Raw genomic sequence first — 25,436 nt, 5'->3', positions numbered from 1 at the left:
TGGTTTTAGCTTTTCTTAAAGGGTAAAGGTGGATATTATAAACAATGAGTCACAGCACTTCAGCACTTTATTTAAAGTAGATCATTTTTATAAACATCCATTTGACAGGTAGGCAACTTGCCAACATGTGAGTTTGCATGGAATGCCTGTAAAGATGTAGTCTGGGCACGATTAACTCTCAACATTTGATTTTATCTTATTAAAATATTTCCTCTCAGTGTGTGGTATACTGTAAGTGTTGAGCTGATATTGTTTATAGGGGAAACCACAATACAACCATTCTGGCAAGTGTCACCCTCTCTGTGTTATATAATATGATGGAAAAAATGTGCCTGATGGTGTTTCCGTAACAAAACCTTTATCAGATGTTGCAATCTCTCTCTCTCTTCACATTATCTTAGAAAATATGTAACAGTTTAGCTTGTGATGGTGAAGGAGGAGCGCAGGCGGAACTACAGCGAGGAAAGCGGCAAAGAGGAGGGAAATTTAAAAAGTCCGGACTGCCTGGTTTGATGGCTGACAGCAGGACAACTGAGTCGCTGGAAGAAGTCAGTTAGCCGCATTACAATCATTTACAACCAACATAAGCAGCCTGAGAACATTGGATATAAGCTTATGATTATTTTCGAAACGACTATCACAGAATGGAGACTTACAGCGATCAGGTAACCATCGCGTCAGCCGTTAGCTCCCAGTGTGGCTAACACGTTAGCTTTGGTATTGTTGTTAAGCGTTACTTTCGCTAAGTGGTCGACAGCTGTTACATTTGTTTAAAGGACGGCGTCAGATAGAGATAGTTAGCACTGTCTTTTAACGAAATATCGTAACGTTAATTGTGAATAAATCGGGTTGTTTTTGTTTACGTAACATTAGCAATGTTGGAATTCTTGAAGTTTTTAAGAGTTTAACGGTGCGCTTGTTTTGAAAACAACCTCCTGGTTGCTGGTGCACAGCGTTGTGCTTAGATTATTAGTTAATCTAGTGTGTTTAGATTAATTATTTAACAGCAGTAAATTTGATAATCGGTCAGTCGTCTCATTCATTAAATCCAGGAAAACACTGAACTTATCTGACTCGTGCTCCACAAATGTAAGGATTTACGTGTAAGTTAGTCGAACAGAACAAAACATTTGAATACATTTTTGTACAATTTTGGACATTTGATGAGCATTTTTCTCTATTTTCTGAAAATGTATAGACTAAACAATTAATCGATAACCTCTTACATCATGTAAAGTGACCTCTCTTCCTTCTTGTCTGTAGATTTTAGACTCACCCTCCAAAAACAGTTACATTGGAAGCTATTACCAGCCTCCAGACAGGATACTACCAACACCAAGAGAGCTGGAGCTCCCTGCACGCTCATCCATCAGCATGGACTCACAGATAAACAGCCCTCAGGCCTCACAGCCCAAACCTAATATTGACAGTAAAGGTATGGCTCAATGCTTATGTCATGGGGCTCGTCTCCTACAAGGTTTTGGTTATGGCCACCTGCTGTTACAATCAAAGGTAAGCTTTTCTCTTCTTGTTGAACTCCTCTTCAGCTGTTGTGGATGCATTAAAGACCCTCCAGGAGAAAATCAGGCGGTTGGAGCTGGAAAGGAAGCAAGCGGAAAAGACCTACCAGCATTACTCCCAGGATGCCCAGAAGGAACAGCCGATCACAACAGCGTACACCACGCACAGCCAACCAGCAATCAGCCTGCATGAAACTGATAACTCTAACAGGAAAGGTAAGTGATGGCCAGTGGGCACCTTTTAGACATTGAGGATGAAAATGCAAATAATTTTCTGTACATGTTTTTAATAGTTGTGTGTTTGTGTTTATGATTACAGAGCTGGACTCAAAGCTTCAGTCAGCGGAGGCTCGCTGTAAGGTTCTTGAGAAGCAGCTGGACTACATGAGGAAGATGGTTGAAAATGCCAAAAAGGAGAAGAATGCTGTGATGGAGAATCAGGTACAACTACAAAACAAAAAATGTATATAAAAATCTTTATTTAAAAGTAGATCCTAACAATAAGCCTGATATTAACCATATTCAAGATTGTTTATGTTTGCCAAATAGTCTGGAAATAATGTTTATACTTTTTATATAAAATTGAATTCACTCATTATTTACTTATATTATTTTTACACGTAACCCTTTAATTTCCTGGCACTCCTGTTATTAAGTAGTATAAGTCAACAGCCACATAATCCGTCTTCCCTTTAACTCCCCACCAGGCTTCACTGCAGAAACAGCAGCCAAGCAGTTCAGACGACCAAATTCAGCGGGAGAAGCTGGAGAAACTTGAATCGGAGTGTTTCAGATTGAGTAGAACCCAAACTCTGGCAGAGGTACGTCTCAGTTTTCCAGTTCATTAGTATATTCAACTAATCATCACAAGCTGAGAAATATATTCATGATATCAATACAAGAGTGCTGTGATAAACTTTCAGATGAAGCTTGCCATTCTGGAGCAGAAACTACTGAAAGAAGAGCATGAGCGCAAACTTGTACAGGAGAAGGCGGACGAGGTCAGTCCAAGTCAACACACACACACACACACATTTGTACACTCTTTTTGGGTCAAGACTCAACTTTTTCGCTTTGTTTGCTAATTCTGCATACAACAACATGTACGTATTTAGTAGAAAACATAGCCAAATTTGAATCTTCTTATGTTGTTATATTACTTCAACCTCCTGTAAAAGGTGCTTTATGCTGTGTAATAATGTCAAAATAATATTTAAAAGGATAAAAAAAAGAAATAATATTTCTTTGAAATTTGAATTATGCTGTTATTGGCACATCCACAGCTGCGGAGGGAGCTGGACGTCAACCTTCGATTGTCTTCACCAACTACTGAGGAGATTAAGCCAAAGAAGAAAACAAATAAGACCACCAGGGTACTTTTCTAACAGTTTACAGCTACTTGATTACCTGTATTTACTTGATGAGAGAAATGTTTGTTTGGATAATACAGTAGTGATAACAGCTGTCTTCTACCTCAGAAAACATCCAGACAGAATGAGCTGGCATCACCAAGCGGCCTAAGGCACAAAAAAATGCCCTTTGTTGCAGGAACAGTAAGTCAGTTCTGATGCTCTTAAAAACCATGTAATATTATCCGTTTGATTCCTTCTGATTGATTTTGATTCCCTCTACCTTCACAGTCGACAAGCCCAAGCCATTCAGTCCACGCCAACGTACAAAGTATCCTTCACATGATGAAGCACCATCAGCCTCAGCTGTGTGAACGAGTAAGCGCTCTGCACAGGTCTGGCTGTGGAGCCAAGAAGAGCCTCCAAAAGGCCTTTTCTCCAACTTCCACCACTTCTCACAAGCTTGAAAGGAAGCCAGAACAAGCAGACCAATCACTGGGCTCGCTGTCTGACCTGCTCCTGGCTCTGCAGGACGAGCTAGGGCAGATGAGCTTGTGAGTAAACAACTCTATGGGAGCTCTTTCATGATACTAATACAATATGTTGACATAATGGAGGGATGGGATTTCTCATTTTCTTTTTAGGATTTGATTTGTTTTTAATGCATAACTATGATTAATTTCTAAAGATTGGTTATTTTCATGTGTAGTAATCTGTGTTTCTGTGTGTGTCAGTGAGCATCAGGAGTTGGTGCGTCAGGTAGATGCAGCCCAACATCGGGAGCACAGGCAGGACCTGCAGAGAGAACTGGAAAGGTTGGTTGCCAGAATGGAGGAGAAGGGAGCTCAGATCACGAAACTCCGCAAACACCAGCAGTCGGTATGTGAACCAGCACTCAGTACAACCCAGAGGCTCAGAAACTTGAATGCGTCCAGTGCTTGTTTTGAAGTGTCGGCTGATGACCATCCTTAGTTGCGTGTCTGATGTTTTCTGTCTTCTGCTCTTCTACAGGTCCATAAATGGACCCACAGCAGTGAGCAGCAGCCCTGTGCCAATGAAGTCAAGAAGCTGAGTGGGATCAGACCGCCCAATCCTTCGCCTGTTAAGACTAAGCAGAAGGGAAAGAAAGCTGCGGCCACTCACAAAAATCTGCAGATTCTCAGAGAGACCCAGAAGTTCCGCAAAAGCCTAAAACAGGACGACGTCTCCTGGGAAACATGAGTTTCTCTGAAAGACGTCTTTGATGCTACAGCTGATTGGACCACAAGACTCCCCTCGGTATCTTGCAGCATGTTTTCTCCTCTTTCCAAAAAGTTCTGCAGGCCATTTTAGCCAACATAACAAATAAAAAGAGGGAATAAAGTGTTTTTGTGTTTTACTTTGGCCTTAATAATGTGTTAATCATAAAACCTGTTAAGCAATAGGTGATTGATTTAAAATAAATCTTGCACATACAGAGTCCTTCATAAGTAGAGGGTATAGCTTATGAACCATGACTTTACCCTGCCTAAAGAATTATGTTTTGAAAGTGAATATGTCTGTGTTATATTAAGCACATCCTGTTCTAATGAAGATATTTTTAATATTTTACATTTTTAATAAAGCTTATTCTGTCATATTTTAATGATGCCAAAACAAAAGTTGGTCTCTATTTCTGTACTTCTTATTTCGAAGAACCACCAGGTGGCAGTGCTCAGCCTATATCTATTATACAAATGTAAAGGCCTTCACCTATAATTTGTGGTGCAGTTGCATGGACTGTAATAAGACATGATAACTCTTGTGCAGGATCAAGCTCCAACTGTCATGAACAGTCTATAATTGAAATGGAACAAATGCTTTGTGAACTCTGTTACAGCAGCTGGCTGGACAGCTGAGTAAATGTAGCCTTGACCACAGGACAAACGGATGTGGTTTTTATCGCTGTGCACAAGAGGGAGGAACTGCTTTTTTTGCCACAGGAGTTTACCCTTTTTCTCAGAGTCAAAACTGCTCAATTCTCTTAGATTCAACTATTACTCATCTTGATTGTAGGCTGGTCAGATGACAGGACACATTTCTGGCATGACTGAGGCTTTTATGTTTTGTTTATTTCAGTCAACCTCCTTTTTATGGTATGAGTAACCACACGTAAAGCTGCATCATAACATCCCAGCATTATCTCCTCAGTATCAGTCTTCCATCATCGTTTTTAGTGTCTCATCAGGTCACATTTTTCACACATAAGTAGGATTTTTGTCCTTAAAGCTTATCTCAGTCACTCCCTACACCAAAAAATAAGTGAGAAACCAACTAAACATGGGCTGTTTAGTCACAAATTGTTGAATTAAAAAAAAAAAAAAAAACTAACCTAAAATTAAAATAGTGGACATTCCTGACTGAGGTTCTGGGTCATGGGAGAAGATAACAGCTGACTTGTTTTCTACATTCAAGTTTTTCAGTTAATAGCCAAGCTAACATTGCTCAGTTCTGGTATTCTTGGTATGATTCGAAGTTCACTGCATGGTTAGCTGAGAAAATTAGCCTAAATCTGATGCATTGTTTCTGTCTGCTGCTGTATTAGATTACTGAACACAGCATTCAGGTTAGCTGAGGCAAGTTAAGACCACTCCATGCCCACATATAACATCTCCCATCTCCTCCTAATCAATCACTCTCCTGACCTGGCAACTCCAATAATTTGTGACTGCACACCCTTCCTTTTGTCTGGTATTGAATAGCAGTGTATGTAAAAGGGCTGGGTAGGTATGAGTCTGTGTTAGTCATTTTGCTGTGGGTGTGTGAAAGGGTTGCCTACAAACAGCTCCTAGTCCATCATATTATCAAGATAAAGATATATGCAGTGTGGCATTGCAACAAGAGTGAGCTGAGATGTTACAAGTTGAGGTGAATTGAATTGTAACATCCTCATTGTATGGATACAAGGTTATTTGTCAGCTAAAAGTTTGCAGATTGTAGGATTTTCTGCCTCTTATTAAAAAGCCCATAAGAGATATTCTTGATACAGCATCACAAGCTGTCCATTAAGGTCACAGACTAAGTGCATGGTTGCAGATTGTTTTTTTATGGACTTAGTGAATATAAATTGAGGTGTGGTTGTCCCAAAAAACACACTCCTCAAACTCCCTTCAGTTCTGGGAAACAGTGCCAGTTTGGGACTGTGGGCCACTGGAAGAATAACAGGCTGCTCTGCACAAACACCCATAAGCACACACACACCTCGCTCAAGAATGCAGTCAACTGGACGGACTGTGATTCTTGAGTGTACGAGTAGACACTCACAAACACAAACACTTCCTTTAGAACCGACATTTTTTTTTGCTACATAAGCAGAACCTTGCAGTGACCCTGGAAACTGTGTGTCCTGGCAGGAGCACGACTCAGCGAGCATGTGGAAAACAAACTCGGATGTTTTGAACAGAGTGGAGGTTTCTTCTGCCAGTTCAGACATTAATGGTACAAAGAGTGCAGGCAAATCATTTCAGTGTCACTGATGTTTGCAAATGGCAGTGATAAACTTTGGACCAGTTTCAACTTCAAAAAACATGTCGACTGTTGCGTCCAGTAAAAAGTAAACACTGTATCTGGTTTATAAAGTAAATATCATCACCGAGCTAAGTGAGCACCAGTTTGAGTCCATGTGATTAACTTTATTATATACAGGACACTTTTTGTAGCCTTCAGAAAAAGCTGTGACCATATACTAAATTAATACAGGGCTATTAGCTTGTGTATTGGCCAAAGGGGGGCACCAGCATCTCCATGAAATCATCTATATTATATAATCAGGTATAGCAGTGAAGCAGAGTCTATTTGTGACCCCTCATCACAGGTTATGGCCTCAATGTGGATATGAGTTGTTAGTGGTTGAAAACAAAAGAGAGAGACCTGAGAAGTGAAAGTATTTTGTATTTCACAAGAAAAATCTACTTTTTATCCCTTCAAACATCTGCTAACCCCCCAGATTTGAGCCCCTAAGAGGTCCTGACCCCAGTCTGATAATATACTGTTTGTTTGAAAATATACTTTTTCAAATTGTAACCATTATAACCACTATTCTTTGTTTTTTGTTTTCTTGTAATTTACTGGATAATTTTAGCTCTGAATATTATTCAAATAAAGCGAGGGAAAAACTGGGCACAGCTGGTAGGTATGTGTAGCTGGTGATGAGTGGTTATAAATAGAAATGTCTTTGTTTTAATGGGTTCCCTGCCAAAAAGGTTGGGAACCAGTGCACTGGACTATCAGAGAGTGAAGGTTAAGGGCATGAGCGGGTGTGTGGTGCACCCAGTATGTACAACATCAGAAACAACGTCAATAAGTATCTGGTTATATCTGTAGATTATATTAGTGTTTTCCCCAATAGACTCCAAGTATATTGACCAACACAGTCAGAGACAGGAGCAACTGAAGATTACCATTAGGGTAAAACTTCAGTTATTAAAATCATAGTTTATCAGCAAAATGAGACAAAACATTTAAAGATCCTCTCTAGACATGTTTTAGGGTGTATATAAATACTCTACTTTGAATAATAATTTGTGTCTGATATGGTTTTTCCACAAAAAAAAGTTCAATTATCTTGTTAAAGTCCTTAAAATTACATCTTCTCCTTCTCACTCATTAAAAGAAATTCAGGATCTATTAATATAGAAATATTTTTTCATTTCAGAAGTTTAACTGCTGGACACAAGATGTCTCCTACTTCACTGAAAAGTCCATTCTCAGTGTTTGTGCCCTGGAGGCTTCAAGTTTCCACATCACACTTAAGTGTAAATTGAATATTGGATCAGGATTGGCTTCCAAACTATTTGTAATGTCACAAATGCTTGTAGGCCCGCCTCTTAAAATTGGATTTTCAGTGAGCACAGAGAAACTTTGTCTTCAGCAGATGAATGTGAAAACAAACTCTGCACATATATCATTCTGCATAGTGAAGCTCAAACCTTCAACTGTAGGAACAAGAAGAAAAACATATTTGAGTGGAGTGGGATTTTAAGGATTAGTTTGATGAAAAGATTGATACCGCTCTCATGTCTTAATGATAAGTATGTTGCTGGAGCCAGCAACCAGTTAGCTTAGCTTAGCATGAACACTGTAAACCTAGCTCTGTCCAAAGGTAAGAAAAATCTACCTACCAGCACCTCTAAAACTTAATGGTTAATGCATTATGTCTTGTTTAATCCATGCAAAAAAAAAAGTGTAAAAAGGACATGTTGGGGTTTTATGTGCTGGATGTGTCTCCTGGAAATTAGTTTATTTCCAATGCAGGATTTCATAAGAAGAGGCTGACTTTGGGAATAATATCACAGCACATATAAGATCATGTAAATATGATTTGATTCAGTGATTTGTTCAGTTCTGCTTTGATGTTAATCTTTTACAAGAATTTGTTGACCTAGCATTAGCTACACACACACACACACACACACACAGGGCAAGACAAAGCTTGAACTTGATACCTTCTGTTGTCCTTGGCAACTAGCCTTTCAACTGTAACCATGGCGATGAAGCCTTAGACTGAAACCTGGCCGTGTGTAATCATCCCACTTGTGATTTGACATGTAAATTAAAAGCTCTGAAAGTTGTCAATGCTGCCAAATGAAAGGTAAATATGATGATTTGTTTAACAATATTCCAACTTTATTGGTTTAACATTGTGAAACTAAAAGGCAACACTAGAAAAAAAAATACAGGGCAAAAAATAAAAAATAAAAAGGTTTGAGAGGAGAGAAAAAAAGGGCACAAAATAAGCACAAAACATTTCAGGAGGCATTGTGGCACCTGCAAGTGTTTACATATGACTGTGTGAATAGTTGTGTGTTCAAGTGGCGTGAGAGCTAAGCCAAAGAATCGTACCTACAAGACTGATGGCCTCGAACACAACAGGTAAAATGTATAACACTAACAGTGTGTGTGTGTGTGTGTGTGTGTGTGTGTGTGTGTGTGTGTGTGTTCACGGAGCAAAAAAGCCACAAGGCGAAAAGGAGGGAATCAAAAAGCTTTTTACTCGACACTCTTGGAATTGAACACTGCAAGGCTGAAAACTGATAGGATGAGTAAGCAGAACTAAAAGGACAGGAAAAACAAGTCATTCAATGCAACAACTGAAAAATACAAACAAAAGTGAAGCTCGAGTCATTGTGTGACTTTTTGCGTTATAGAGGAAATGTTGCAGTTATACTAGAATACTAGAGGTTTGTGGCTGTGGTTGAAACATTACCAGAGAGATATTTTAGGAAGTGAAAAGCTGTCTCGGACACAACTGAGGCTTCATCCAGTTGAGAATTATGCCAGCTATACCAAACAATAGCTGCTCATAGCCATTTTAGCAGCATTTAAATGCCTATAATTCTATTGTGTGGTTGGGTCAGAACGTAGGCATTTAAATGCTGTTAAAATGCCAGCTAACAAACTTTTCAAAACAAACAGAAGTAGCCTGGTAGTTTCCTGGACAGCTTGACACTAGCAAACGCTCAGTGGGTTTGATCGAGAAGTTAAGGCTGAGAGTGACAAAGCAGACATTTAAGCAAAAATACAACACAGAAAACCACTTCACAGGGGTTTGAAAGTGCTCTGAAAGAGTCCCATTGATATTTAATAGGTGTGACGTCTCATTTTTACAAACTACAACTACATGGATATTAACTGAATAAGGCACTTTTCCTTAAAGAGGTGCAGGGACTGAGTTAGTGACTTGTGGGATAAGCTGCAGAGAGGCAACACAATGGACATCTATTGGTATCTATGGATACCAGAGGTGTTTTGGTACACCACAATGTCAAACATGTGATGCTGTGTTCGTAAGGAATGCAGCTAACATGTCGAAAGCAGAGAGCGCACTCTGACTGGATTCAGTGGTTGACGAAACTCAAATGTTTCTCTAAATTTTGGGCGAAGGGACTCCACATGCACAGAATAGAGCAAATGGGTGCAGCTAAGGCAAAAACTCTGTAGCCTACTCGTCATGATTGGGTCTTTGGGCTGTAGCCTAATGCCACCAGGTGACTGTAGGTTAAAAGGCGTGTTAATGGTGAGCAGCAGAAAACATCGTTATCTTAAATTATGCAAGCCAGAACAAAAAAAAAAAAACATCTGCACTCATGAATTTCTTACCGCTTGTGGTCATACAAAACAAGATGATTCATCCATTATCTAGTTAATATTCAAGACTGAGTATTTATACAAGCATCTGGTTTTTCTTTTTTTGGCTGAACCATGAAAACATTTACAAAGACAAAGTTACAAAACAAAGCTTGTCAGTGCAATGCTCAATTTCCATGCCAAAACTGAGGACTTTGGCTTAATGCACACTGTTTCAAGGCATTCTTTCAACTAGCATATGGGCTAAAATTACAAATAATCAAGTGGTTCTTAAGTGTCTACATCCCTAAGAGCATATGCAATGGGAGGAAAAATCACAACTCCAAGCATGCAATAATTAAAAAAAGGGCATTTAACAAAACATTCTCAACACTGACAAGCCGCTACAAGCAAAAATGTACTGATAAACGCTCCTTCATTTAGCCTTTCCTCAAGTTGAAACCTAGAAGATAAACAAAAACAGGTACATGGCTATCTATGTACAGGAAGGACAAAAATGACAGGAAAAAAAAACAACAACACAGTTAGCAGCAAGCTAATTGGAGAACTCGAGCTCTAGCATGGCCACCTAGCTGCTGCAGTTCCGCACTTCCTTCACAATCCTCTCATGTACGCGGCAAAAACCAGAAATCAGGAGGTGCAATGTTCACTTCACCAAACCAGCACTCATACAGTCCAACATTTTTTTTTTACCTCGCTCTAAACTCTCCCGATACTCCGAGGCTTTGAGTTAAGCCTCTTTGTTAAAGCTACACTCCCGGATTTATAGCACCTAACAACGCGCCAAAATTTCCTGCCAGGTCATTGTTTGTGTCAACGCAAGTCAACACGATTTATAACTTGAGTTCTGAAACATAAATAGTGAGGTGGGAGGAATTTTGGGGGCAGTGTTGGGTGCAACAAATGGGAGAGTACCTTTAAGTTATTCATTTATATAGGGTCACCAGTGAGAAGACCGTTGGTTTCATGCACCGAATATAGTCCTCTACTTTTAGGGAAAAAACTTCAATTAGATGTTGAATATCAATAACAAGTCTCCATTGATCAAGGCCAACGAGTTACAACTATCTACTGTATTCTTCAACAAAGGCTCTTCAGTCCAGCTGGGAGACTACGGTCCTGACCAATATCAGCACCGCGATACCATTTCTTTCAACGAACATAAAACTAATCACAACACTCGAGCCTCAACCAGGAAGAAACAAACTCTTCCACATCTCTCTTTAAGTCATACTGGACATTAAAGGCACTTTACTGCTATCACTGTCCACATCAAGAAAGGTGCATACCATTTTTCTTTATCTCCCCATTCTCTATTTTATACATTATTTAAACAAATTAATTATTCATCTTCCTAAAATATTCTACAATCTTTCATTGTGACCCACAGGCCCTGTTTGACTACTCCACTGAAATGGGACCAAAGTGCCAGCTGAACGTTAGCGACACGACTGGGAAATATTTGATGTCTGCAGAGATCAGAAATAACAGTTGGGACATTAAAAGGATGGGAAATGAACTTGATACATGAATTATTGCATTGAGCTGCTCTATTGGCAGTTGGTGTTTGACATTTTTTAACAACTGGTATTGGGTGAAAGACTTCCCCTCCAGGAAGTCAATGGCAGAAAATGCACAACACTCCTAAATGCCAAGGGAGTCACCCATCGAAAAAAAAAAAAAAAGAATTGCTGTTTTTTTTCAGTCTGACATCAGATGATTGGGTGTTGCTTTTATTCCCTCGTAAATAACGCCACCTCTTTTACATCATCTATGAACACATATACATGATACAGCTGCATGGGGGAAGAGGGAACCTGCCCACGATTCAACAGGCTAAAAGCAATACTGAATCATCGCAGTCGTCACATTTAAGAATAGCTGTGAACTCAAACAGTGTTTCCAAATCAAGACAAAAAAAATGCTCTAACTTCTACCACTCTGTAGCTGCACTACTCCCAAGCATCAACAGGAAAGCTACTTGGTTTATGTGACTAACTCGTTTTTTTGTGATGTATTTCATTACAAAAGCCATGAGGAGAGGTGCTGGAAATAACAAGAACCCCTTCAATTCGCTTGAAAATGGTCTTCGTTGAATGACTCATGGTGTGACCGAAGTGGGAGTAGCTACCAGATGATGTGATCCATATGCTCGAGGCTTAACTGCCATATCACTGGGGATCTGTTCAGTTATACTAGTTGGTGCAATATCATACGTACAGGCATGCGTGGGTGGCTGGATACAGACCGTGATGGCAGCGTTAATGCAGGCTGAAAACCACAAGTGGCACAAACATCAAAGAGCTAGAAAACCTGCTTGAAAACACTGTTTGAGTCCGTCATGATGAGTGTGTGCTGAGTGGAGAGTCTTCTCGGAAGGTTCTTGGTGGTCGGTTGGGGGTAATGTGGTATCCGAAAGCGCAGCTGCTTCAAAGGGTGTGATAGTTGCGGTCCTTGGACTTGCAGAATTTGTACAAAAAGAAGATGACTGCCTGCAGGCCCAGGACCAGCACTATTCCACCAATGAAGCTCGCAGCGTCGAAGGTTGAGTTCTTGTGAGGGGCAGGAGAAGGGGCAATCGGTGTGGTAGTTGTACTGGTTCCAGCTGTGATGTAAAGACAGAGCAAAGGAGAATACAGATAAATTATTCTCTGTACATTACAGGACAGAAAAAAAAAAAAAGACAACTATCTTGCTCACACATCACAACGTCAGCCTCTGCCACTTACTTGAAGTAGAGGGTACAGTCGTAGAGCTGGAGGTGTTACCGCTGTGAGTCGGGGCAATTGTGGAAGTGTTTGTATTTTCTGTAGTAAGAATATAGGAATATATCAGCTTTATTACCAGTTTCAGACATTTTGGGAAATATGCTTATTGGTTTTCTGGCAGAGTGCATGTCATATTTGTCTGCTAAATATAAGGCTTAAATCAGCTTAGTTTAGCAACAAGACAAAAATGGAGGTAAAGCTAGTCTGGCTCTGTCTGAAGTTAACAAAATCCACCTACCAGCACCTCTAAAGCTCACTAATTAACACGTTATATCTTGTTTGTTTAACTGTTTGTTACTGTTTTGTTTGTTTGCACATAACCCCCTGTAAAAAAAGCAAATTATCGTCTTTACACTACAGTTTTTGTGTAGATTAAACAAACCAGATATAACATGTTAATTAGTGAATTTTAGAGGTGCTGATAGGCGTGTTTGTTACCCTCTGACGGAGCCAGAACTCTTCTTTTAAGAGATCTCAATTAAACTCTCTTATTTCTTCAAGCGTCATAGACTGGACAACACAAACTACAGCAGGGAGTAGCAGAGGTTTTTAGGGACTGGTTACCTGTGGTGGGCTGAGGGGTGCTGCTTTTAGAGGTGGTGGTGGCAACAGGGGAAGGGGAGGCTGTAGAGTGAGGGGTAACAGTCGTAGAAGCAGAAGAAGTTGGAGTTGAGGCGGTTGTGACCGCAGCTGGACAGGGAACCAACACCAAGACAGGGTGTAAGGGGGAAAAGCAAGAAAGACCACCCAAACAACAAGGTTATGCCCATAAATTACACAATGCTCCCTCATCATTTCATTTAGGCAGGTGAAAACATTGTTTTACGCCTGCTCAGGTCTTTTGAACACAGATGGTTAGAGACAACAGATGAGACAAACACCCAAAGTGCTGAGACTGACAATCAACTGACATCTTAAAGCATAGCTAGACCCCAACAGAATCTGCATCTCCTTATAGTGGAGAAATGTTTGTATGTGTGTTTGAGTCTGCTGATTCTGTTAGGGCCTAAAAGAACATGTAAAAGTTCATGTAAAATGTTAATTTTCTCCTCTGATTTTTAGAAAAAACTGCTGTTTGACTTACCTGAGCAGCTGGCGTTGCTGCAGGTCACATTTTCCGCATTAAGAGTCATGTTGCGACAGCCAATAAATGCTGAAAGGCACAAAAATATAATGGATTAAATGTCAGATTCATGCTCTACATGACTTCAGTTTACCCAAGCAGACAAGGCAGATTTCATGCTCTTATGTTAGTGAGAAAAAAGTAGCTCGTCTTATGTTTTGAGTTCAATCCTGAGCCTGTTAATTTGAGCTGAAAACTGGGCAACAGTTCTTACTGAAGTCTCATGAAACCCTCATTATACAGCACACAAAGAAGCAGCCAACTAATCATTTTGGCCTACAGTGTCAAACTCAAGGTTTTTAAAATTATGTTCACGTAGAGCTCACACAGCTGCATCTAATGATCTGCTTCTCACCTACTGTGTGCATACAAATGGTTAAGTAACATGATATCCAGTGGGGTATTTCTCTTTTCTTATCTCCCACGCAGGAAGGTCAGAGCAGTTGGCTTGCTCACACAGGCCCACATTGGGAGGATGGCATCCCTACCATCACGACACTTGATTATCTGAAGTTAGGATGGTCTGAAACCTGTTTTTGTATGTATTTGTTTTGTATTTTTACCACATCAGCATTTTATTAGGTAACATGGCTCAATATAACCTTTATTTTTTAGCTCTAACAGTCAGTGACAATAGAAAATACATAAGAAAGGACTGAAGACATTTTTGTTTGTTCATGCTGAGTTTGATCATCTAGGTGTATTCGCTTTTATTATATAACCTGATTACTAATTAACCATGACAGAAAGGGACTTTGCCCTGTTGTGAAGTCCTGTCAGTCCCAAATAACAGGAAGTCAACATACAGACCTCTCAGATTTTAATTTAACTAAGAAACACAATTTTATTAATTTTTAGACATGGTTAACTATATTGCAAGATGAAATTCCAAACACAATTGGTGTTTGTTTTCCCAACGGTACAAATCGGCCTTTGTCACAGTGACAAAGCCATGAGGCATGACTGACAGCACCTTGTGACTATTTTCACACCCAGTTATCTTCATTTAACTGCTGCCGTTCAAACTAAACTGTGACCAGATTTTATTACGACTCAGATTCAATTGATTGATGAATTGTGTACATTTGTTTCAAACTTCCTTTATGTAAAAAGAGTTTTTCAGACTGTAACAGCACATTTGGTATCAGTAAATATATTCCCAAACCCATACTGGTTTTGGTGATTTGGACAGGCAGGATTTTGTTATGTATTAGAGCTGAAACTCTTAATATATTGTCAGAAAACAGATCACCACACTTTTAAAGCTGCTGCTTCTAAAAAATGAGGATTTACTGTTTTTCTTAGTCATATTTGATATTAAGTGAATATCTTTAGACTGTTCGTCAGATAAAAACAAGCAATCTGAGTCATCGTCAGCATCTTCACTATTTTCAGACCAGTTATAGATAAAAAGAGAATAATCTTCAGATTGTTTAATAATGAAAACAATCATTAGTTGCAGCCCTGTTATGCACTTTATATAACCATAGTGTTATAAAACCATTTTTATTCAATAACATATTCACAGCTGAACAACACTATGATTGATCAGGATCCAAACTGGACACTGACAGTGCAATAAAGAGACAGTAACAGCACACAAGCTTTGCCTTCACTTGCCTGAGTCCTATCTGGAACGCTGTTTTATGGGAGCTAAACCTCTCAAGTAATACGAAAGCGGAAAGATATTTCCCATAAAGTTTCAATAACAGTTCAAACAGGCCACAACGAAGACCATTAAAAGACCTTTGACCTCATCTTTGCATTGTTGAAACCGCTCCTGAATTTGTTTACGCAAGCATATAGAGAGTGTTATCTTCCTAGTAGATGGGAACATCATAAAGGAAACTGTTTATTTTATGTGGTGCACCTGGTGCTGTAAAACGCAGCTTCCTCACTTGTTATACTCTAATCCAGGGCAACCAAACCTAATGACTCCCACCAGATGGCCTCCCATAAATTAGATACACCAAATTTAACAGCAAGGCCGCAGCCATTGTTGTGAGCATCTTTTGACTGTCTCCAAATAGGGTCAAAAATGACTCAGCAGCCAGCATTAACATTTTCCACTGCTCACAGAGCTGTATTTTGTGGTCCTTGTATCAGGTTATGTATCTTTGTGTCCTGGCTGCGGATGAAACCAACTACCAAACGGCTCTTATGTCCTAATTATTAGTTTGGGGAGCTCATGATGCAAAGTTTCTGGTAAGACTGTTTCACTTGGCAGTTAGTTGAATTATATGGTTACTGAGGCCAGAGTTTTGTGGTATTTTGAAACTATTCTGTCAGGTGGCTGTCGCTGTCATTAAACATCGCTTGTTTCTCTTTGCCAGTGCAGCTTCTCCAGCGTTTTTTATGTTATTTAATTATTTTCCAAGCTGTTCATCCTGCTACATTATATGATTTAGCAGTTCTGTTGTGACCAGGCATTTAAAGCAAGGAAACTAAGCACAAAACATAAGTCGCATCCATATCTTTTAAACATAATGTGAAACATTTAAAGCTTAAATGTTAATCTTAATGACTTGCTAATCATGTCATTTTGAAAGTGTGTTTTTCACACTTTGTGTGATCTGACACTGTTGTCTCTGTATGTCAAACCACAGATGAGGGGGGTTTTGTCACTTGCCAGTAGGTCACAGAGCTGTTATCTTGCAGGCGGCTGTGAAAAGTACGACTGTTTCTCACTCTTTTCCAAAATGGTGACATCATCACCACGAGGTACATCCACAGCTTGCTCAAGCTGGAAGTGTCAGCGAAAACCTCGGAGCCCTAAAGTTTACCATGGACGACAGCCTCTACAAGCTTTGTCACTGACTACAGCCTGTACTTATAGGTGCGACAGAGCTTGTGTGTACATGTGTAAAGCTTTTGAGCGTTTAAACACTGGGCTGCAGTGAAATGCACTTCGGACGCCAAAGTCTTGTTTACATAATATCCCTAAACCAAAGATAAATCTAGTAATGACAATGTGGCAGGCATTAGCTTGCTGCAGCACTGAGGTTATGCTGTATCTAAACTGGCCGGAGCTGACCTTTCCGGTTTTTTGCTGAGTTCATATCAAATAAGTGATCCATTCTTGAGCTGGTGAAAGGCTTTAGCTCTAGGCTTGCTTGTCGTGTATGTGTGTGTCTGTGTGTGGTGAGTAGTCAGCATTGTTGCTCCAGCCTATATCCTGTGTAGTAGCGCAGGTCAGTGTGAGTCAGTTGTTCTGATGTGTAACAGCACTGATTGTCTTCGGGAAGTCATTTTTAAACAAGGACAAGATAAAAAACGGTCAAACCTCACAGAAGCTTTTGCCTGTGAGTCCTTATCTTTATTACACCAACATCAGATGAACGAGGGAAAAGATAACTGCTACTCAAACGTTTAAAAATTAAAATCTAAGTAAGAGAACAGATACTTGTTTACATGTTTTTAATTGTAAGTTTTCTGTGGGTGTGGGGTTGTTACTCCCTCTAGAGCAAACAGTACAGTGTAACTGTAAACCCGGACAGATTTTTTCCCCCCTTGGGAAACACAATGAGCTTAATTACGCCGACTCCCTTGGCTCTGAGATGATCTACATAACTGTCATCTTGCATGTCCTGTTCAACCACTTAATAAATCTAAATAGAAGTAATGTCATCATTATGGCACTTCTTCACACTAAGAGACAAAGAAGAAGGAGGGTGTGGGATCGTAAAAATCTCAAAGTACCCCGTCCTGTTTGAGAATCAAAGAGTCCCATCGGAGATGTTATCAAACAGGTCAACTCCCATGAGAGGAAAACCACCTGTATTGTCCTAAGGTCAACTTACATAGAAGGCTTGGTTTACTGATTTTTGGATTTGATGAACTGACTAGGAAGTTATTCAAGTTACAGTGCATGTCTTTCAGTCTAATAGCTACTAAAATAGAAGAACGGATCACAGTAAGCTCTCATCTTGAGCTGCACCCGAGGAATAAATTATGAGGCAAAACAAGGCACATGAAACTAATTTTCTTTATCCTATCTGCACACTCTTTCCTCTCACTCATGCCCTTATGCTCTCCTTCCTTCTGTTCCCCAGTGTGAGGATATTGCAGGCTTCCTGCCACACATCCCTTCACTTCCTCTCCTGTTCATCTTCTTCTCATCCACAAGAGACCTGTGTGTGTCTGAATACACTTACTTCAAGTCAGGCAAACATTAGAGTAAGGCCTTCCATGGCAACAAGGTCGATTTCACAATACTCACTCAATGGTTTTATACCTGCAAGTTTCAGGTTTTAGTCTTGTCCCTACACATGTGAAGCCAACAATCGAACAGCTTTATCACTCACTTTTATTCATCTGCTGAGCGAAACTGTGCGATGAACCTTAGATTTTAAAAGATATGTCGACTGGTTTCTGCTTCATCCGTGAAGCCTTTAACCTCATTTACTGACACTGATAACAACATGAAAACAACCAGCTCCTCTCCTGACCAACTAAAAAATAAAAAAAAGAAAAGAAAATAATAAGGAAACAATCTGTCATGTCATTCTCCTTTTAGTTGTTTGATGTATATGTCTAATCACAGCCCACTGACTTCCAAATTAGGTTGGAAAAAAAAATATCACTGCAGCATATTTCTCCATAAACCCTCCATAGTGCATAAGTCAAGAGAAATTTCTCATATTCGGAGCACTCATGTTTAGACAGATATTTCCATTAAGGTAATGAAATTACAGAGCAGCGATAAAGAGATGTACAGTAGGCGAAGGGTGGGAAAAGCACAATCAGAGCTAAAATGAGACATAAAAGTCCAATAGATGTGAAATTATCTAAGAGGAAAAACAACTAACTTTGCCTCCTTGGACCTTTTAATCCTCTGCAATGACTGTACTGTGGTAAGAAACTGTCTATGCAACCTCACACTTTGGCATCAGTCCCATGAAGGCCTGTCCCCTTAAGGAGATGTCTGGCTGTAATTTAATGCCAAACCAGGCTGTCCAGATGCACATCTCTGGTTGGTGTTGCCAGACGGTTACGATGCAGCTTGGGCTTTGGGTGAAATTGGGATGACATCATCTTAAGTCAGCATCCAGAGGCATACATTCCCTCCATTGCCATGAATCATGTGTCTTATCAGTTTAGACAATTTAGTACACACAAAGACCAACCTGTGCCTCTCCCTCCACAAACCTGCCACACATTTAGGACAGTTACTCACATGTTGAGCAATTAACCCACTGGCAGTCACTGGTGGTGCCACATGCATCACATAAGAGGCCAGAACATCCATCTGCAAAGAAGTCATAAATCAGATTTAGTTATGGCAGTTTATAAATGAAGGAATCTTTGTAGATGTGATAGAAAATGAATCTGCTCTAACCAGGTTGCGATTAAATGTTACTGATAAAAAGAATTTTTAAAAATAGGAGCCAACTTTACAAAAACAAATGTTGTAGCACTATGTAAACTCAAGCAGCATTACGGTATAATTAATTTTAACATGTGTCACAACAAGAGAGGCTTTTACGTAACAAGCTGATCAACTGGATCTGACATCTAACTGGTTCATCAGTTTGTTTCCTGCTTGCACAATTCAGCTCTGTTTTTTTTTCCTATAACTCATACAATGACAGAAAATGTTACACCATTTAAAACTTAATATCAGGTCACTTAGCGTGCTACTAGTAGGCTAAAGCACAAGGTAGCCAACTGCCTGGGGCCTCCAACTAGAAAGGGCCCGAACAGCTTTAGATTTATTATGATATTTAAATGTGAACAATATTGAATTATGTTACTATTCTAACTTATTTTAACCTGAAATAACTTACAAAGGCCCGCCCAAAGCACTTAAAAAATACAACTATATATTTCTACATGGGAAAACATTGTGTCACTACATTTACCTGACAGATAAATGTTACAGGTTGAAGAGTCAGATTTTACTCACAAAATATAACAAATAAAATATGATGCATTACTATTGATTAAACTATCCAGCATTATATAAGCATTAAAAGCTCTAGCTTGAACACAAGTTAAGTAAATTTAAGTACATTGTGCTGATCGTACCTCTAAAAAAAACGGAGGTTTTTACCTTTGCAGTATTTTTACTGTGCAGTATTAATAGTTTTACTAAAGATAAAAGTTTTGAGTACTTCTTCTACGACTGCCAATACCAACATTTAGTAGGAGAAAGGGTGAAAATAAAGCAAGGCAGAGTTTGCCTGGGGCCCCCAAATCACTACATCCGCCCCTGAGGGGGAGGGGGGCATATATAAATATATATATAAATATATACAGTATTTCATGTAAACCAGGAATATAATGAGTGACAACTGTCAAATGAACGAGCCACACATCTAATGGGCCCTGCTGTGATCGAATATGGAGGCAGAGAGACAGATAAAAACCAGTTTAAAGGCTACTGGGGGTGTCTTGTCGAGGCTGGTTGTAGCTAGCCGTTAGCGCAGCAATGAGACAAACTTACCTGACTCTGTCGCGGCTGAAGCGCCAATCAAAGCCAAAGCTACAGCGACGAAAAACACCTTCAGGTACATGACTGCGGCACAACTTATTGCTGCTCTGTGTGCTCGACTTGGAGACGTATCTGCTGAGAAACGTCGAGAATGAGACTTGGGAGATTTCACAGCTTCCTTCCCCGTCTTGCGTTGCTGCTGCTCGCTGCTGCTGCTGCTGCTGCTGCTCGCTACTTCCTACTTGACAGGTCATGTGGCACTTTTTTACTGGGAGGGGTGAGAAAAAAAAAATCTAAATGTGTACTTACGCGAGCTGCTACCACGTCAAAGGCAAGAGAGGGATTATTTTGTCATTATCAATCATATAAAACAGACAAATATGACTTATGGGCGGAAATATCTGATAAAAAGTAGACAAATGACGCAATACATGTCATATTAAAGTCCCCCTTCACTCAAAAAATGTTTTTTTTTTCTTGATGCTTTAGTTGAATGTTTGGGCTTCACTGTGCAGAATAATGTATGTGCAGAGTTTGACACTAGAAGGCTGTTTTCACATTTATCTGCTGAAAGCGGAAAGTTTCTCTGAGCTCATTAAAAATCCAGTTTTAAGGGGTGGGCCTACGAGCATTATTTGTGACATCACAACTAGTTCAGAGTCAATCCTGGTCCAGTAGGGCCTTTTACTAAGTAGCCCCTACATACACCCTCTCCCTACCCACTTCCACTCCGTTTGTGCGCTCACGTCGAGGATCCACCATATTAAGTGCCATCTCAAACCAATTAGCGGTGAGTGGAAGTGGGTTATAAAACCCTCTAACAGCGACGCTGCATGGGTGCTGACTTACTGAGCATGTGCAACGCTTATTGTGTTCATCACGGAAGATGCTCTGTACAAACATAGACACCTGAGCAACAGAGCAAGTGGCAGCCTATATCAGTGATAATTTTTCTATTTTCAGCAACTGCCAAAAACAAGTAATAAAAAATCTGACATTTTCAGACCACCCTTTGAGTTGGTTCAGACCAACCCGTCATGAGTGAGAGACAGACAGACAGACAGACAGACAGACAGAGTGGAGCTTTTCCTTGCAGTGCCAAAGTGTCTGAATTAACAAGCAGTCAAATGTTCAGTAGAGGAAAGTAAATCATTTGGACTTATGCAGAATACTTTGCTTTAGTTTCAGTTTTAGTCAGACTGTGGATGGAATTATTTTTAAATATGATGACACATCATTCCGTGTAATGATCTCTCATCCGGCTTCTCTGCACTGTGCTTTCATTATTATATTATTCTCTCATACAGTGTAAATGAGAGCTGCAAGTTTACTCTAAGGGGAAATAAGGTCTAGTCCTCAACTAAAATGGCCCCTTTAAGTCTTGAGGAGCAAAAATCACCTTCTGAGTTGTGTATTACAATAGTCCTTGATTTGAGATAATGTAGGTTAAAATAATTTGCTTTTGAAGTTATAATTATTCATTCCTGTATAACATTACAACTACATCAGCTAGTGGTGCTAATAGCTTCCACTAGAACCTGTGTGTGGGATTGGAGTTAGATAGTTGTTGTGAGGCCGTTTCATTCATCCAAATTGTTTTTACTTTGGCCTTGTGAGTATTGAGAATAGCAGCCCTCAGCTAACCAGGTTTAATTGTCCAAATCATATTGTGATGTGTTGTAAGACTATTTCATTTATATAAATTGTTTGACCTTGAGGATGGCCTAGTAGCCTCCAACCTACTATCATTTTAGGCTACATAATGTTTTTATGAATATAATTTCAAATATGAAATAGCCATTCTTCTAATAAACATTTCCTGTTCTGATCCATCCAATTATAAACTGTTCTTGATGCATTCCTGGTTTTCATAGCACCCTCAGTCTAACTAATGTAGACTAGTGTACATGGATGTTTCCTGACTTAACCCAAGAGGTTAGGTAGTGAAGAAATGTAGGAAATATGTTTTAAATTACATTTTTTTCTGGGGGAAAAACCCCAGACCCCCCCCAACAATTATTTCCAAGTTTGCTCCCCCATTTTAATACATAACCAGGCGCCAATGCGCACAAATATTAAGTTCCATGTGACTACCCACACAAACATTTACTCATTAACTGCTCAAACTAACAAAGACATTAAATATTGCCACACAGATGTTAAAAATTCTCTAGTCTAGAAAACAGTAGATGTGTTCATTTGATTGTCAAGTGTTGTATATTTACAGGGACTGTTGCTAAAACCAAGCAGCTTATAAACATAAGAGTGCAAAAAGACACTTGGGAGTAATTTTAGTATTATAATATTAGTATTTATCGTTCTCCATGGGCTTAAGCATACTGTGGAGTGAATGTAATGAGTCTGCCACTTCACTGCCCACACTGTTATGCAGGCTATTATTAGTGCTGTGTATAAGAGATGATGTTTCTGACCTAAATATTTTCTTCACTGTCCTCTCTGACATATTGATTAACAGATTCATTATCAAGGATTTGGACCTTGACGGTGTTGTATCACCCTAATAAAACAGGAGAACCTAAAAAAAATACAAGGTAAATTTGTTGTCACAGAATGAACAGACTACTGTCTTAAATGCTGCAGTGACTTTTCTAACATGATACTGTTTGCACTAGGAACTGAGAAGACCTCCTACTGGGTCAGGAACAGACCAGGGGGAGGAAAACCCTTCCACGTCCATTTTATCTTGACATGCATGAGGCAACGGAGTGTAAGCCATCTGTAACTCCTCCTGTACTCGTTGCCTCATGCATGTCAAGCCCCACCGTATTCCCAGGTCTCTCAGGAATTTCTCATTCCAGCCCCAATGACCCCCAAACACCATCAGATCCTGTTTCCCTCCCAAGCACATCTAGTACAGCCTCAACATCCTCACCTGAGGGTGGTTTAATTTGTAAGTTGTTTAATTTATTTCCAATGGAAAAATAAATAAATAAATAAATAAAAGGTTTGACAGTCCCTTTGTGTATCCTTCATATCTCCAGAGATAAGGATGCAGCATGAACTAACTACACTTCTGACCACAAACTTATAAAGGAAAAGGTAATGACATTTATCCTTTCAGGGGGAAAACATTCATTAATGTTTGTACACAAATGTAATTACCGCAGATAAATTCTATTAATGCACAAAAGGCTTTCAGTGTTACTGTGCCATTGTATGGCCATGCACATGTGAAAATTAGCAAACAACAATATAAACCAGGACATTTGATGTGAATAGTGAAAGTAGAAGGAAAACTTTTTTGAATTGCAGGTGACAAGTGAATAAAAGTAAATCTTTTCAATGGCATGTCTGAAAAATGGCTCATCTCCACTTGTAAAAAAGGATCATTATGCAAGGAGTGGACTGATGTGGTCCATGTATTTTTGTATTTTTGATGACAAAAAGATTTTTAAAAAATGTCTACACCTTCTGGAAAATCTCCATCTCTTATCTTGCAACAGCTGGTGGATGATGGCGACTATTGACTGTATATAAAGATTTATTATAAGTAGCCTATATAAATATTTATGTACAGTCGATGATCCCGACAGATGCTGACTGGAAACCACGGTGACGAAAAGTCACAGTTCCTGTTTCCACCAGAGAGAGCGAAGTTCATCCAAAAGCTTGCTGCTGTATTTATACTACTATATTTATATGATTCAGCTGTGAGTGTGACTACAAACAGAATGACGAAGTGGGAGTGTGGAGGGACTGCTTTGGAAAAGACCCGGAGAATGGACTTTACATTGAAGTAAGAGACATCTTGTGTCTGGCAGTTAAACTTCTGAAATGAAAAATATTTGCATATTCATAGATTATTGATTTTTTTTTTTTTTTTTTTTGAAGAATCGTGTTCATCCCTACAGAAGAGTTCAGAGACTCAACTTATTATTAGAATCAATGCCAAGGCTGAGGAACACCATTCTTCAAAAAGATATTCCTTTATTTGGTGTTTTGATGATGTTGGTGGAGAGCACTGTCTAACATGTCAGTCCAAAATCTCCCATAGGTGTTCAATTGCGTTGAGATCTGGTGACTGTGAAGGTCATAGCATATGATTCACATCATTTTCACACTCACCAAATCATTCAGTGACCCCTCGTGCCCTGTGGATGGGGGCATTGTCATCCTGGAAGAGACGCTCCTATCAGAATAGAAACGTTTCATCATAGGATAACGGTGATCACTCAGAACAACTTTATATTGATTTGCAGTGACCCTTCATTCTTAGGGGACAAGTGGACCCAAACCATGCCAGAAAAATGCCCCCCACAGCATAACAGAGCCACCAGATCCCCTCACTGTAGGGGTCAAGTATTCAGGCCTGTGCAGGTTTTTCCTGTAATTTGTCACCCATCTGCACACTTTGCACAGTATAAAATGAAAACTTCCATGTTCACCTTGCTTCAGACCTCTGCCCATATATACGATTACCATGATTTATATTGAATAAATGAAATGAAATAAAATGGCAATTCAGTATCTTTAAAATAGATACAGGTAAAAGGCTGGATGATGCACGAAGCCTGGAGTGGTTGTTCACATATGAAACATATAAATTAACCAGTTACTTGGAGAAAGCCTGAGAGAAGGAAAAAAAGCCCTTTATTGAGATAATCTTTTATGTAAACAGTTCATTTGGGATTTTTTTCCTACATGCTTCTATATACATGCTTTGTATATGTAATACTGTAAGATGCATGTTTTGTTAAGTGGTAGTGTCTTGTAAGTGGGATGTGTGGAATGGGCCAAATTTGGCATGCCACAGAAATAAAATTTAAAAAAACTAAAACTAAAGCTAAAACTACAAGGCTCTTCAACAGGAGGACAGCAATTAGGTTCAACCATGGGCCAGTTTTTCTCAGCACTGCCCATATGGGAGGCGCATGAAAACCACCAAATATGTTTATAATATGTTTTGTTTGTTTATTTATTTTTGTTCCATTCAAGAATAACATTTATAAAACTGTTTGAGGGTTGTATCTGAGGGCAGATGTCATAATTCCCATTAGTAAGTGAGGGCAAACAGAGTTAAAGCAGCTTATGTTAATGCCTATTTTGCAAAAAAAAAAAAAAAAAAAAAAAAAAAAAGCTCCATCAACATATCTACTGTATTACACTACAAAAGGATAA

At 39.4% G+C, this 25,436-nt stretch overlaps 2 protein-coding genes and 1 long non-coding RNA gene across 4 annotated transcripts; 2 read left to right on the top strand and 1 right to left on the bottom strand.

The window, feature by feature from the left end:
* The first annotated feature begins 470 nt into the window (after positions 1-470).
* Positions 471-4,232, top strand: cep57l1 (centrosomal protein 57, like 1). 2 transcript variants are annotated; one of them, XM_067572862.1, is made up of 11 exons: positions 471-665; positions 1,264-1,435; positions 1,548-1,736; positions 1,840-1,961; positions 2,228-2,341; positions 2,444-2,521; positions 2,804-2,893; positions 2,999-3,073; positions 3,161-3,423; positions 3,604-3,748; positions 3,881-4,232. In XM_067572862.1, exons 1-11 carry the CDS (start codon positions 645-647, stop codon positions 4,088-4,090), a joined length of 1,479 nt encoding a protein of 492 aa, XP_067428963.1. In that variant the 5' UTR covers positions 471-644; the 3' UTR covers positions 4,091-4,232. The 2 variants fall into 2 exon arrangements, with proteins under 2 accessions (XP_067428963.1, XP_067428964.1); XM_067572863.1 differs by lacking the exon at positions 471-665 and adding an exon at positions 951-1,103.
* Positions 4,233-8,858: 4,626 nt separating this feature from the next.
* cd164 (CD164 molecule, sialomucin) lies at positions 8,859-20,552 on the bottom strand. The gene is made up of 6 exons (XM_067572867.1): positions 20,310-20,552; positions 19,041-19,112; positions 13,826-13,894; positions 13,306-13,431; positions 12,703-12,780; positions 8,859-12,578 (listed from the first exon to the last, which is right to left on the bottom strand). The coding sequence occupies exons 1-6, from the start codon at positions 20,377-20,379 to the stop codon at positions 12,403-12,405; spliced, it is 591 nt and encodes a 196-aa protein (XP_067428968.1). The 5' UTR covers positions 20,380-20,552; the 3' UTR covers positions 8,859-12,402.
* Positions 14,989-25,354, top strand: LOC137169597 (uncharacterized). The gene is made up of 4 exons (XR_010924491.1): positions 14,989-16,700; positions 22,774-22,849; positions 22,931-23,208; positions 23,300-25,354. It is a non-coding gene; the product is annotated as an uncharacterized lncRNA (long non-coding RNA).
* The last annotated feature ends 82 nt before the right edge of the window (positions 25,355-25,436 follow it).

Source organism: Thunnus thynnus, chromosome 18 (assembly GCF_963924715.1).
Source record: "Thunnus thynnus chromosome 18, fThuThy2.1, whole genome shotgun sequence".
NCBI classification, from domain to species: Eukaryota; Metazoa; Chordata; class Actinopteri; order Scombriformes; family Scombridae; genus Thunnus; species Thunnus thynnus.
Note: the sequence above shows the minus strand (reverse complement) of the source record. Positions and strands in the feature narration are given on the sequence as shown.

Coding starts and splice junctions, on each gene's coding strand:
- cd164 (XM_067572867.1), bottom strand. CDS start 20,379: ATGTACCTGAAGGTGTTTTTCGTCGCTGTAGCTTTGGCTTTGATTGGC. Junction 19,113..20,309: donor TTCAGCCGCGACAGAGTCAG/GTAAGTTTGTCT, acceptor ACTTCTTTGCAG/ATGGATGTTCTGGCCTCTTA. Junction 13,895..19,040: donor GTGGGTTAATTGCTCAACAT/GTGAGTAACTGT, acceptor TGTGCCTTTCAG/CATTTATTGGCTGTCGCAAC.
- cep57l1 (XM_067572862.1), top strand. CDS start 645: ATGGAGACTTACAGCGATCAG. Junction 1,962..2,227: donor ATGCTGTGATGGAGAATCAG/GTACAACTACAA, acceptor ACTCCCCACCAG/GCTTCACTGCAGAAACAGCA. Junction 3,074..3,160: donor TGCCCTTTGTTGCAGGAACA/GTAAGTCAGTTC, acceptor CTACCTTCACAG/TCGACAAGCCCAAGCCATTC.